The 14232-nt window shown below is 37.6% G+C and overlaps 2 protein-coding genes across 2 annotated transcripts; one reads left to right on the top strand and one right to left on the bottom strand.

The window, feature by feature from the left end:
• Positions 1–4400: 4400 nt before the first annotated feature.
• LOC113773532 (zinc finger CCCH domain-containing protein 65) lies at positions 4401–10613 on the bottom strand. The gene is made up of 6 exons (XM_027318171.1): positions 9651–10613; positions 8551–8679; positions 8407–8457; positions 7569–7709; positions 6136–7441; positions 4401–5382 (listed from the first exon to the last, which is right to left on the bottom strand). The coding sequence occupies exons 1-5, from the start codon at positions 10611–10613 to the stop codon at positions 6431–6433; spliced, it is 2295 nt and encodes a 764-aa protein (XP_027173972.1). The 3' UTR covers positions 4401–5382; positions 6136–6430.
• A 1164-nt stretch (positions 10614–11777) lies between these two features.
• On the top strand, positions 11778–14205 carry LOC113774959 (30S ribosomal protein S16-2, chloroplastic/mitochondrial). The gene is made up of 3 exons (XM_027319630.1): positions 11778–12069; positions 12226–12271; positions 13607–14205. Exons 1-3 carry the CDS (start codon positions 11937–11939, stop codon positions 13845–13847), a joined length of 420 nt encoding a protein of 139 aa, XP_027175431.1. The 5' UTR covers positions 11778–11936; the 3' UTR covers positions 13848–14205.
• The last annotated feature ends 27 nt before the right edge of the window (positions 14206–14232 follow it).

The raw sequence follows: 14232 nt of genomic DNA, 5'->3' as shown, positions 1-14232 counted from the left end.
GAATAATATACCTCCCTGAGGTTTCTCCTAATGTCAATTGACACTCTTAGGAATCTTTCTAATCAAATGTTTGATTTATACTATGATTTGTAGTGTGTAGTAAGCTTAACTAGAGTGATAGATTATGTACATAAGACAAATGTACTCATGATAAACATTACCCTTGTTTGGAATTTGCTTGTAAAATCCGCTCATGGAATTTCTTTAATTTGCTAGACTAATCCCAGTCCTTTGAATCAGGAAGATGATGGTGTTTCTTATTTTATGATTTTCGTGTTTATGTTTGGGATTTAAATGGGTATTCCAGCATCGAGTCCTTGTACAATGTACTCCACCTCCTTTCGATTTTTTTTTTTCTTTTTTTACAACCTCCTCCCGGTATTTAATTATCAACAACGAAGTACGTAGAGATTTATAGCTCTTTAGCTTTTTATGGATTTAAAAACCAAACTTTTACGCTTATAAAACTTTTTTATTTACTATTTGGTCTATGTCAATTGACAGTGTTCATTATCAACCTTGAGATAACAATCCCAAAAACTGTCCAATTCATTTGTAATTGACAAAGCTTATTTCATATTTCAATCATGAGATACCAACAACACACTTTGCTAATAGGATTATGACAGTAATTAATTCACATAGATCTCTTAAACATTACACTGTCCCAATATGAAAGAATAATCAACAAAAAGGGAAATAATCTATAAACAACAATTTATGTTCATTTATTGATACATTTTTTTTAATGTTATTAACTTAATAGTCTGTCACCTCAATCACCTCCAAGTATTTTTTTCATGACCAATAACTCGAGATGATGAGCTTTTCAGTCATTTGACTCAATACGAACGAGTTTTTTGTTTTACGAGTATTACAATTAATGGGATGTCTTTAAGAAGACGCCAAGTAATTAGTTTTTTTGAAAAGAATAATTAAATCAAGAAAATGTATAAACGTGCATGCAATTAAACAAAATAATTTAATAAATTGAGACGCAGGAGAAGGTTTTAGATCACTTGCATAGAAACCAATATGTAAACTAATTAAGTGGCAGCTAGAGCACAATACACACGAAGGATCAAAGGATATTGGAGAGGGAAGAAATCGTATAAAGCTTCAAATTGAGGTTTCTCCCCCTAACGAGGAACGGTAAAATTTGGGGAGGTGGGGGGCTGATATTGCAATTTTTCAGAAGCTGCAACAAGTCCCGGTTTTCATGTCTTGCCGCTAGTGGTCATACATACTTCCCCGTCCCGAGGGGTGGCCAAATCACATAGCGGGCTGCCAAGTGGTGTCGGACACAGAAAAATATTGGACGAATCACAAATCATATTCAGGGTAATTTTGGTTGAGCACCAGAAATATAAGAGGGCCTGACCTTGTCCGTTTGGATTGCTATTTTCTCTAAAAAAAAATTATATTTCATGAGAATATATTTTTTAATTATATATATATATATCAAATCGTTACAATATATATTTCTATAAAAATAACAATTCAAAAGAACTCTCTATTTTTCACTTTTAAAAAGTCCCTCGTGAATAATGGCCTTCAGGTTTCTTGGCTATTTCTTTTTTTGACTTATTGATAAGAGAATCATTAGACAAGTGAATTTTCTAAATGTCTATTATAGGTTATTGACTTTTAAATTAACTGATAAGCATTGTGATTTGATCGTGAATCAAAATGATAACATTTTAGATAAGCTAGCACGAAAGAGCTGTTTTTTTTTTTTTTTTGGGGGAAGGGGGGCTACAATGAACATGCATTTCTGTTGTTCTTTTGCAGGCGAAAAGAGTTGAGACAAACTAAAATATCCATTTCAAAAGGGACAAACAATAACCGAAGAAAGTCCTGTCAAAAATATATAGTAGTACTATAAAAAGTTAGAAAAGAAAATCCTTTTTTGGTTGCAGCAGCCAGCCACGCCACGCTACACCAGGCCACAACCTTAACCGCTTAATTGGGCCTTGCAAAATTGATTAATGCGCCGAGGCCCGCTACGTCACCGTCACCCATCCGCTTTTTGTCTGCTGCCACCATGTGACGTGGCAAGCTTCAGGGAATGTGGGTTGCCGGTCCACCGTTTAAGGGAGATGGACGCGTGGGATTGCAGGATGGGCCACCGCTTGAAATGTAGTGCTGGCTGATGTTCACTATGGGCTTTTTCTTTTTATTTTCAGTTGGAAACTTGGGCCTTTGATCTCTCAATGCGTTTTTATCACCGCGAATTTTAGATAACAAACAATTATAATTACTTTTTTAAAACAGGAATATGTCACTAGTTTTAGAGAAATAGACCGGAGTTAACAGGGACGGATTCATGAGTAGAATTCGTGTGCAAGGTTCATTGACTCGCCGACTTTTGATTGAAACAAGGTGCACAGCCCCTTGGCCAGCATCCAAACTCACCTCGCAGGTTCACCAGCTTCCACGTAACATAAGAGGCAGCAAAATCAGAGGCCTACCCTCATATTAACTTTTTTTTTTTTTTTTTTTTTTTTTGTGTGCATAGATATTTGTAAGATTATAACTATTTTATCTCTTTTTCTTTAAATATTTTTTAGAACTTTACAACATAATTTGTATCTGTTTGTTAGATCTGTTCTTTGATATTCGTGTAAATTTGTTCTTTAAATATCCGTAGATATCTGATTTGATGATATAGCTACTATCATTAGTATAGATTTTAATGAATTTACCACGTTTTCTAGATAAAAAAAAAAAAAAAAAAAGAACCTGGAACTTGGGAAAACAAAAAGAGTCGAAACTCGTCCTCAATCTTGACACGCTTCAAGCTGAGCTTTGCTTGCTCGCTCGCAACTTGTCTGTTCTCAATGACGAGCGAAGACCATCAAGTTTATCCGTTCACGAAAAAAAAAAATACAAAGAAAAAGAGAACCAGGAAGAACTACAAATGTACAGCATTATGCTGCATAAATTGGACAAGTATTTATTTAAGGTGTCATGATGATTACAGTTTCTGGAAGGCCGATTTGTTTTATTTGTTAGCACAATGACGCTATTTCGTATAGAAACTCATGATCGTATTGCACTTTTATTATTTAGTCTCGTGTACAGCTAAAACAACTCAATTCGGATGGCTAAACATCTGGTAATGTCTCAAGAAAAAGGATACGTATGAGCATTTACGTTTTTCTTTTATATAGTGCTATAGACTCACCTCCTTCTGATGTCGGTAGAGCGCACTCTAGTGCATTTGACAGCATGATGGCATTTATTTTATCTCAGGCTCTCAGAGCCTCCATTTCCCCTCTCAGTAGTCAGTACACCAAAAAAAAAAAAAAAATATGCACTTGAGATCTGTGGTAGGTGGTATGCCAACATTTCCAAACTCGTCTCTCGTCGATTGTGAATTGTAACTCTACGTGCCTTCTTCAAATTTTTTTAGCACTTATTTGATTTAGAGGTAGTTTAGTTGCCTCCGATTTTCAATGATTCAGTTGGATCTGTCCCTTTTCTCATAATATAAAATTAGATGTAAGTGTAGATTGTCTAATCTAGAGGTGATTTAGCTGTTTCTGATTTCTAATGATCCAGTTGGATCTGTCCTTTTTTATATAATGTAGGAATAAGTGGAAGTGTAGATCGCTACCGTGTGACTAAAATGAAAATGATTAATCTTTTATGCACTGATAGTTAGTGTATACACTTTCACCATTAGATGCATGACACATAATTCGAATTTGAATTTGAAACTCAAATTTTACATATGTATCGTATATCCAACCGCTATCAGTGTATAACCGTCAATGTAAATAAAATTTATCCAAAAGAAAATACGCCAAAAAAAAAAGAAATTCTTTTTTTTAACGGGTAGAACGTTGTGCTCTTTTATCAACATCGCCGCTGGGCCGGCCCAAGGTACATGGATGTATTGATGTGGATGAGGGGGTACGTATTCAGTATTCTTACGCTTGTACTTTAGTTCCCAAAAGCCAAATCCATTCTTGTCGAGGGCGGGAGAGGAGTTGTGTTTGTTCGATAGCGTACAGAAACAAGTTCCAAATTCACTGAAGAACATTTGGGCAAACCAAACCCACTTATTAACTAACGGTCGCTGATCCAGATACTTGGAATTTTCTCCAGACTGACTGCTTCTTCCACGTTTCAGCTAAAGTCGCCATGTAAAGAGGACGTGATGACTACCACGAAGAACAAAGGAGACCGTGCTAATAATCTGAAAATCTATTTCAAGTCTGGAGATCTCTTCCAACAAGACACTGTCAAGCAATAGTACTGGACTGATGGCTCCTTTTCTAACCAAAGCACTGCAAATGCTGCAATTGCATGGGGTTGTTCATGACGTTTCAGGGTTGTTACTTATTAATGCACCACCATCACCACCACTCTGCAAGAAAAAATATATATATGTATATATATGCGTTGTCGTTATTTAATTTAGTGCTCAAACATTGAGCAATCATCAAGATGTAGAATGGGTCAATTCCAATCTACTGTGCTAATAGTAAAATATAAGTATCGAGCCATTGCTCGCACTGTATATACTTTTAGTAAATCAATACAATTCTATCATTTCGAAAAAAAAAAAAAAGAGAAAAGGAGGACTGCAACAAATATGGGACCAAGTGCCAAAGCTGCACACAAAGGGGCTAAAAGGAAATTCACTCTAAAATATATCTCTCTTTTCTTGGAGAATAAAATATATGTATCTCGTCTGTCCATGTCAAAATGCTCTTTGCCCAAATGGGAATCCGGAATGGCAGAGGCAAGCATCTTCTTCTGCTACGAATTTACAAGGCGAGTATAATATAAAGTTCCTATCAGAGTATCATCCTCAAGTCTGAAACATCATCTAGTGAAATCATTTAACGGTCAATATTGCATATGGGTTCAGCAGCCAAGCTTAATGTACCATTAATCCTCAAAGGTGCAAATAGGCTGGTGAACCTCAAAACGTTGAGCCGCGTATTGATCCATTAGAGACGTCATTGGGGCCAAGGAAAAGCAGAGAACACGTTAACTCATGGCAAACTTCTTAATATCAGTATTCTTCCCCCGCATCATGGAATTCTTTGAGATATTTGCAATCTTTCACCCGAAACCTGCTTGTCCTCTTAGTTTCCTACCATTTACCAAGACTTCAAACATTTGATTCATCAGCTGGCTTGATTCAACAAAGCTGCAGCAAGAGTGCATTGGCCATTAGCAAATGCTTCTTTGTCTATAAAATCCCTGATATCTACCTACCATCTACCTGCTGAGCACAGTTGTCTTTGGCCTTCATTTGCACCTCAGCATTGGCTCGCCCTGCAGGTTGGGAAATTGTTCGTTTGTGCAATATGAGAAAGCATCATCAAGCAGCCATATCAAGAAACAAACAACCTGTAGTTTCACCTGAAGAAGCATTGGAACAGATCACGTTTAAACTACGAGTACACCTAGATAGAAGGGAAAAAATTCCAAGCTTTACTTCCCACCCTTAGCATAATGACATTAAGTAAATACTAATTTCAAAAATTTGCACATCCATGACCCCTTAAAGAAGGGGGGGCAAAAAAAAAAGATTTAGCCTCTAGATACTAAATGTCTAAAACAAACCCAATCAAGCATGTTAGCTACTTGCTTTGAATTTTACAGTTTCTACACTGAAAAAGATGCCAAATAGTACATAATCCACAATTCAAACTCCAGGAATAATCTCTAGATTGAACAAAAACTAAATATAAAAAAAGCCTCTGGAATTACCTATTGACACCAGGATAAAACTAAATGAATTTTGATTCAAAGGTAAGACAGCAGGCAGTAGATCTTGTTCTGTAAAAGTAGACAGAAAAGCACTAGGCTAGACTTCTCGCTTTCCATCAGAAAATGAACTTCTTGAACGGTAAAAAATGTTTATTGAATTATTTTATTAAAGTTGTGGATGTACATCTACAATTAGCATATAATAAACAACAACAGAGAGTCACACTTAGCTTCCACCAAAAGCAAAAACCGATAACAGTGGTCCTAGTGTTAACCTTTCAAGCCTCGAAAGATTTTATTTTAGTAACAGCAAGTTGGTTTTCATCAAATCCATTCTACTCTTGGCTTTATGATATATAAACATCAGGAGAGAAGAAGGATAAGAAAAGCCAAGCAACATACCAAGTAACACAACAGAGGAGAGAGGTCAGCTCTCATTTTGAGTAGCTTGCAGCTTAGTGCTACAAACCGCCAAAATCCTTGGAGACTAAATAGAGCAGCAGCTCTCTGGAAACAATTGAACATTTTTACTGCAGGAATAACTGCAAAAACCAGTAATCTGTGCAGAGAATTATGCATAAATTGAAGTTGCATTTGACTGGTTGTCCTCAATTCACTGTTCAGTGACTGATGCAATTCAGCATTAAGTCCAGAGTCTCAGAGGCTTCCAACAATTTATCCTCTGAACGTTGACCTATCATATTTTGTTGATGTCAGACGGGGTATCGAGAGACTGGTTCAACTTAATTTCAGAATCCAACTTAGCTGCAAATGCCAAGGTTGACCGGAGGGCTTTCTGTACCGAGGTTGGTGCATTCAGCAGGAGTGATGTCTTTGAAAAGCTTGACATTCCTCCAGTGCTTGGTTGATCCAATGATTGATCGAATGGCTGGGAAGAAGATGCTGACCTTTGCGGCATTGCAGGGAAGAATTTGAGTCCATCAAGTGCATATTCCTTCCGTTGGACCAATGGCAGACCCACGTTAACAATGCTGCGAAGCGTGTCACGTTGGCTAATAGCCGTAGGATTGTCTACTGGAGTTTTTCCATATGAAAGAAACTTCATGGCCTGAGGCATGGACGAAGGTGAAACTATGTTTGCTGTTTTATTCACTTTTAACTCTAAGTCCGCACTGCTTTGGGCAGCTTGATTGTCAATTTTGACGCGAACTTCACTTTTCAAAGGCGAGTCAACTAACTTGCTTTTACTTACCTGCCCTAACAATGATTCACTGACCCCATAATCCCTATTAAGAGACTCATCCAAAGGACGTTTGCCAAACAACAGAAAGTTTATTCCCCTTGGCATCTTTGAAGGTGCACCCTTGGCTAGGTCATTCGACTTCTGAATGCTGTCTTCAAGGTTCCTAGTCATGCTATAGCTGACTTTGTCACTATTGTCTCCTTTAAGATGTGGAACAGCTTGTTTATGCTTACTGGTATCACCTGGTGGCGATCTCACATGCGAAATGAAGCAGATTCCTTTTGGTGTCTGAGCAGAAGGTCTATCCAGATGCTCTGACGCTTTCTTCTCTGTACTCTTACCAGAAATGTTTGCCATTACGGAGAACTTGGCATCAGCATGCTGATGAGGGACACCTTGGTTATTCACCTGTTTCTTAGAAATTGTCTTGCTTACCAGGGTTGGAGACTTGGATTCAGGCTTCGTAACATTTGAAGTTGGCAGAGAACCATCCTTAGCGGAAATCTGAAGTAATTCCAGCAAATAGGACATCATATGCTGGAAAAAATTAGTTCTGGCCAGATGCAGTGAAAGTATTGAAGAATAAAGAGAATACAAAGACAACATAAAAAAGCATAGCAGGAAGCATTACCTCATGCGAAAACAAACAACCAGCACCTCTGCTGCAAAAGCCATTGGTTACAATATTGTTGCAAGGATACTTGGACAGTTGATGATCAAACGGGCAGTTGTCTCCTTTCATGCAAGAATGTCGTGCAAAGTAGGAGCATGGCTGCAGCAGTAAAATCATCCAAAAAAAAAAAAAAAAGAGATTCAACATGGTTGCTCGTTAAAAGAGTACAACTTCTAAATCAGCTACAATTTACAGGATTATATAACAATTTTTTAATCAGAAAGGTAAAGAAGCTTTAAAATTCTAACATCAACATGAAAAGCACAACATGCAGAGGTGCAGAGGTTTATTGAATTATTCATATGACTTTATTCACTATATGTGTTTCACTAAGTTTTACACTGAACAACAACAACGTCCAATGACAATCCTAAATTGTCACTTGGAATAATTTAAAGTTTACCAACAGTTCAATTTGATCTCTTGATTAAATAAAGGTGTTCGAAAGCTTTCAAAAAACACAATAGTTGTTTAGAGACAAACATAAAAGCAAAAAATTCACCAATTGAAGTCTAGTGCTTATGGAGCAGAAAATACAGCTACTAAGCATGAGGTTCATAGAAGAAGCACCTCAAATGATAGATGCCAAAAACTAATTTTTATACTTCTTAAAATCGTAATGGCCAATAATAACAATGAGGGGAGCTACAATTTTGATGAACATGAGAATATGGAAAAGACAATGCATCCATTGATAGTACTGGCAGTACAAGACGAGATATAAATGCAACAGGCACTCATGATTGCTGTTGTGACATTGTTATGCACTATGAAGATATAGAGCAAATGAGCAAACCTTAGATTTTGTCAAGGGCGTTGTATCATGTGAAAATTTGCACTTCTCGCCCTGTAAAAACCAAAAGCAAGAATCTAGGTAAACAAAGATTAGTCAATTAAACATGGTAAACAGAACAAATCAGAGTATGGAACCTCATACAACCTCTTGACATCTGCCATTGAGATAATGGCGGCAATATGTCACTGTCTTGGGTTTCGACAGTGGTTGTAGCTTCAACCTTTTAACACCAAGCTCTCTATTCTTTGCTGCTCTTTTAATCCTTTCTTTTTTCTGCATCATGGAGCGGTGTAAATGAGTCAACTAAAGAAAATGGAAATAACATTACCGACAAATCATCCTCAAAAGGAGCAGCTAATGATCCCAAAGCCTACTATAACTGATATAAGTATACCTTTTTCTTTTCTCTTCTTTCTTTGGTTAAAGGACCCTTTTTCCTTTTCTTTTTGCCAACACTAGCTTCCTGCAATCAACAGCAAATCAAAATAGCTGTCGTAAGCATTACATAAGCATCAAGTGGGAAGCTATATTGAGTTTATTTAGATAACATGCTGGTGACATCCTTGACATTTTATTTACATCGTGATCTGAGCTACCTAGAAACTAGCTATTAGCGTGTCATGGAAGACAGTAAAATTATTCCAACATCTCCTTTATCTTTCTTTCTTTTTAACCATTGGCCAGAACTCAACATCACGAAAGATTAAGAAACAAGCAGAAAAAACATTCTGGTACTTTTTAGAAGCCTTCCATGAACATATCCAGAATAATTCCAGTTACAATCATTTGATTTCAAGGGAGGTCTCAAAGCTAAAATTGAACAATCACAAACAGTATCACCTGTCATGATTTATCATAAGAAACAATTTATCTCAATTACTCGTAATGATTCTAATGCAAATGAAGGTCTAAACCAATATTTTACTATTCTTATAAAGAAATGCTACATTCTTCAAAAGCAACAATAAAATTGAAAAATAATGCCCTGTCTAAAAATTAGTAGTAAGAATGAAATTACCGAATCAAAATGTTAAGAAAAAACAGAATGGAAGCTCAAGCAAGTTAATTTGCTGGTAGTACGGACAAAGTTAACCATGATAATCTGAAGACACACAACAGGTCACACGCAAAGAAGTCCAAATGCAGCAATTAATAACTTCGGACCAGAGACTTCTACACAAAAAATCCACAAAATATGTGATCAAGGACGTCTGAAGCATATAGTGCTTATGAATTTTCCTTACCATTTTGGCATCCACAGAACTTTTATTTTCAGCTGTATCTTCATGCATTAGTCCATGCTGAGATAAGTTTTCTAGAGAAATTGCTGGATGATCTGTCTTATTGACTCCTAAAACTTGCTCTGCAGTCAATCCAATCTCCAGAGAAGCATCATAACCATCTAAAGTTTTAGTTGCAGTTTCTTCGCTGTGAGAAAAAACTTCAGCACTTGTATGCTCTTTTCTGAAACCTTCTGTTTCCGAATCAACTGTGTCCAAAAACATAGAACTTCTCGTATCACAATCCCCCAGTCTTGCATCTCCATCATCACGAGTGAATGCTTCTTTATCAGTATGTTCAGAAATCTGCACCTTACCTGACTTCTTCTCCTCCAATGATACAGCATCTTCATATAATAAATCCATTTCCTCACTAATTTCCCCTGAAATTTCCCCTTCTTCAATCTCATCATCTTCAATGGCACCAAAGGACAAGTCCAAGTTACCAGATGTAGATACAAGTTTCTCCAATTCTTTCTGTTTCAGATGCAATTCATGCTCAAGTCCTTTTGGCAAATGCCCCTCCATGGTAGGGTTCATCGCATCATTGCTTTCAACAGGTATTGACATATCCGCAATCCCATCAATGTCAACAGATGAACTCACAGTTTCAGGAACCTCCTTAATAAATGGTTCATTAAATACATTAAGCTCTCTTCTAGGACTGAATTCCCTATGAAAGTCCACGATGTTGCATATATCTTTTTCATGAGGAACTTCACAAGTCTGGTTATTAACAATGGAAGAGTCCACAAGGTTAACATTATTGTCTTGCGTGACTGTCTCCTTCCCTTGGTCTTTTATATCTGTAGGATCTAACCCATCTACTTCATTCAGTGTATCAGCCCCTCCATCCTGAAAGCCATGAACTTCTTTAGTCTCATTGAAGGGTGACTTTTGTTGGACTAATGACATCTCCAAATCCATACCATTGTGGTTGACTAATGACTCGTGTTCAGCCTCTTCTCCTGATTTATTGGAGTCAATGTCGTCATTGTCATCTTGTGAGGAGAACGGGAACAATGAAAACCATGCTTTGTTAATTATAATTAGCAAATATAAGTAAGGAAATCAATCATTCTAAACATTCCTTTCGGTTATCTCATGCAAATAACAAATCTTGGGATCATGAAATCTTGAAGAAACTGGAATTAAGAAAAAGAAAAAGAAACCGACTGAAATTGGACTCTCGGTAGATTTGAATGAACACGGGCGGAAAAGTTGAAACTTAAATCCTGGGAAGCGTATGTCACAAGCAATATGAATGGGCAAAGCATAACTTGAAAATTTCCATCTCCTCGTTACTCCCAGCTTACATCTCTACTTTATGATATCAATTCTATAGTTTTTTCCATGATTACCAGCTTATCAGAATTCGCTAAGCAAAGGCCTTGCTTTACCTTACTATTGTATTCTCTGACTTTTATGCGGTAGAAAAACAGCCACTTATAAAAGCAAAATACATTAGAGAGAAATGAAATTACCCGGTACTTGGGGTTGCGGAAAAGATTGGAGGGCATTGCAATGCGATAAGATGGAAAGCAAGGTACGGTAGGTTTGGCTCTGGAGGGGCCGGCGCCGCAGCCGATTGGAATGAGGTGGGAAAGTAAAGAGATGGTCCCGGGTAGTCCCAAAACCTGAATTCTCCATGCTTTCTTGAATTCTGTTTGATTTTTGTGGTCGTTGTGTAATTTGGGGACTTCGAAAACTTTAGCTGATAGTCTAAACTTGGGGAAAATTTACAGGTTGGGATGGCTCTGGGCTACGGTTTTGCTGAATACCATGAAATGGCATCGTCTGGGGACGTCTGTCAGTAATAGTAGCAGTTTGCATCCTGGCGGTGACGACAGAAGAAGTGACCGGTGACGGTGAGGCGGCGGGTTGTACAGACTAGACCCTGAGAGGGGTTGAAAGCGTGAGCCTTTTACGGTTGGGGTTATGTTGGCGTGATTATATAAATTCGACTACGTTTGAGGGTTAGTTTTGGAAGGCGAGGGTGTAAAAAAGGGGGGAAAAAACAAAAACAAAAACAAAAACAAAAAAACTTGTTGGTTGTTTGGTAAAACGACGCCGCTGGACAAATACCAGTAGCAGTAGTTCGCTAGACTAGACAAAAGCCCAGAGCAAAACCCTTGGACCCTCTTTCCCTTTCGTTCTCCACAGCCCCGAACTTTCGCGCACACACAGTGAATGACTTAACTTATATTGGAGAGAGAGAAGGATATCTTTAGAGAATTTGAAGAAGGAAAAATGGCGGTGAGGATAAGGTTGTCTCGGTTTGGGTGCAGGAACAAGCCGTTCTACCGGGTGATGGCCGCCGATAGCAGATCTCCTCGAGACGGCAAGCATTTGGAAGTCCTCGGCTACTACAATCCTCTCCCTGGTCAATAATTATATTTATGCTTCTTTCATTCTCTTTTGCTATCAATTATTCTATAAACTACTCCCCAGTTTGCTTCTTATCGTAATTATGCTCTTCATTTACTGCACGCTTGTTTCTTCAAAATTTAACAAAAAAAAAATTAATTGATTGATGCAGGTCAGGATGGCGGTAAGCGGATGGGTCTTAATTTTGACAGGGTGAAGTAAGTTATATACCCTTTTATTCACTTTTTTTGTTCTAAGTTTTCTTTTTTGTTCATTGATGTTTGTGATTTCGTTCTCCTTGAAGTTTGTATCGTTTTGGATACTACACTGCCTGCTGGCTATAATAGCTCTGTAATAAGCGCGGTTTTCTTGTAGAAATATGTCCCATCTAGAGTTTAAATTTTCTGCTAGACTTAGTAAAAGTGGCTGCAAGTGTGGTCTGCCTGAACCTCGTCCAAATATTGAAATATCATATATCAATGTATCCACCGGGAAGATCCATGCCTGCCAGTTTAGGCAGACATGAACCTTTAATCAGATTTTTGTTTTTTTTTTTTGATATCTGAGCATGCTTGGTATACTGCCTAAACGACCTAGTAGTGCCTAATTGTGTGAGCTTAGCATTCATCTGGTTTGCAATCTTGTTTCTTCTTTGGTCTGCCTGATTCTCTTCTCTTGTTGGATGCTTCTATGTGGGTTTGTGTGTGGAAAGAATTCTCCTTTTCTACTTACATGTGAGAGTCTCCACCTCAACATGGTCAAAAGATCTTTTGTGTAGTAGTAGTAAATACTTTAGACTTTGTATGAGGCAGGTTTGATTTAAACTCAACATCTGACGGTGCTTATTCACCTTCATGGAACATATTGCTCACTAATCAAGCTTTGCATAAATTTTCACTTCCAATGTCCATTTTGTGAAGTTGGTAATGTATTAGTTGAAATATTTTAATTTCAGTGTGATTCCGCTCTTTGTATTTATTTAAGTAGAAGCTAGGTTGAGCTTTTCTCAGTAAGATAACTCATTATAGGCTGCTTTACATACCAATGTTTGCCTGTGATAAGATGCAAAACTCTGCAGTTGATTGAGGTATTTCATATCATTTCATTTCTGTAAGTTGAGAGCTATACAGAAGCCTTTTCTGAAAGTTCAGAAATCACTTGGTGCTTTTTTCCTGGTTTTCAAATGTAATTCAGTGTGAAAATAGTTACCATATAGCTGCTACACACTATAGAGGCATGGACAGATGGAATGTAGATGGTAAGAATCTCTTACCTTAGATAATGTTTTATAAATGAAGGACATGTAAGCACTTCCAAACTTCGAAAAGGCTCCTGTTGATGGTCCAAAAATGGCAATAAAACCATAACTCTCTATGAGATACGCCTCCCATTCTTGCTCAACATTACAATCTAGTGGGATAGAATATTAAGCTCTTTTGCAAGCCTGTTCTGTGGAGTATCTGCTATGTGGTTTACATATAACCGGTGATTTCTTTCAATTGTCGATTGAAATGTGAAAGTTATTTAATTGGTGACCTATGCTTGCTCTGTAGATATTGGCTCTCTGTTGGTGCACAGCCTTCCGAGCCTGTTCAACGTCTTCTTTTCAGATCAGGAGTGTTGCCTCCACCACCTATGTTGGCAATGGGACGAAAAGGAGGACCAAAGGATACACGGTGGGTTGATCCAATGACAGGACGTGTTTTTGCATCGGAGCCATCAAAGAATGCTAATCCCAAATCAGATGCCAATGATGATAAGGTAGATGAAGATGAAAGTGCTGCCACTGCTTGAACCCTTCCTGAACTCAAGCTGGAAGACCTACTCTTGATTTTGGAAATGTCCATAGAAGTACCAGATCTGCTCATTGATGTTTTCTTTTGATGATCTTTAAAATGTGCTGCCTGGAAGCTGTGCTAACCACAGAATGCAGATAGTTGTCAGTTGCTTCGTTTATGATGCTTTCTCACTTTCTTCTTGTTTGGTCCCCATAATGCGCTGATCTGAAAGAATTCTGTGCTGAGTAAAACCAAAATTTCTTTTTTTTTTTCCGGAATTATTCTTTAAACTCCGATGTACTCTATTGCAGTGCCTTCATGCACGAGTGAAATGTGTAGATGTTTCATTGTATATGAATTTTTTCTTGATCGTAGACTCTGCTTTTTGGATAATTGTTTGT

This window comes from Coffea eugenioides, chromosome 6 (genome assembly GCF_003713205.1).
Source record: "Coffea eugenioides isolate CCC68of chromosome 6, Ceug_1.0, whole genome shotgun sequence".
NCBI lineage: Eukaryota > Viridiplantae > Streptophyta > Magnoliopsida > Gentianales > Rubiaceae > Coffea > Coffea eugenioides.
This window is presented reverse-complemented; position numbering and strand designations above follow the sequence as displayed.

What these genes read in the sequence shown, in the direction of transcription:
- LOC113773532 (XM_027318171.1), bottom strand. Translation starts at nt 10,613, where the DNA reads ATGGATTTGGAGATGTCATTAGTCCAACAAAAGTCACCCTTCAATGAG. An exon ending in CGCCCTTGACAAAATCTAAG is followed by an intron (nt 7,710 to 8,406) that starts GTTTGCTCATTT and finishes TTACTGCTGCAG; the next exon opens with CCATGCTCCTACTTTGCACG. An exon ending in GTTGTTTGTTTTCGCATGAG is followed by an intron (nt 7,442 to 7,568) that starts GTAATGCTTCCT and finishes GAATTACTTCAG; the next exon opens with ATTTCCGCTAAGGATGGTTC.
- LOC113774959 (XM_027319630.1), top strand. Translation starts at nt 11,937, where the DNA reads ATGGCGGTGAGGATAAGGTTGTCTCGGTTTGGGTGCAGGAACAAGCCG. An exon ending in CTACTACAATCCTCTCCCTG is followed by an intron (nt 12,070 to 12,225) that starts GTCAATAATTAT and finishes TGATTGATGCAG; the next exon opens with GTCAGGATGGCGGTAAGCGG. An exon ending in CTTAATTTTGACAGGGTGAA is followed by an intron (nt 12,272 to 13,606) that starts GTAAGTTATATA and finishes CTTGCTCTGTAG; the next exon opens with ATATTGGCTCTCTGTTGGTG.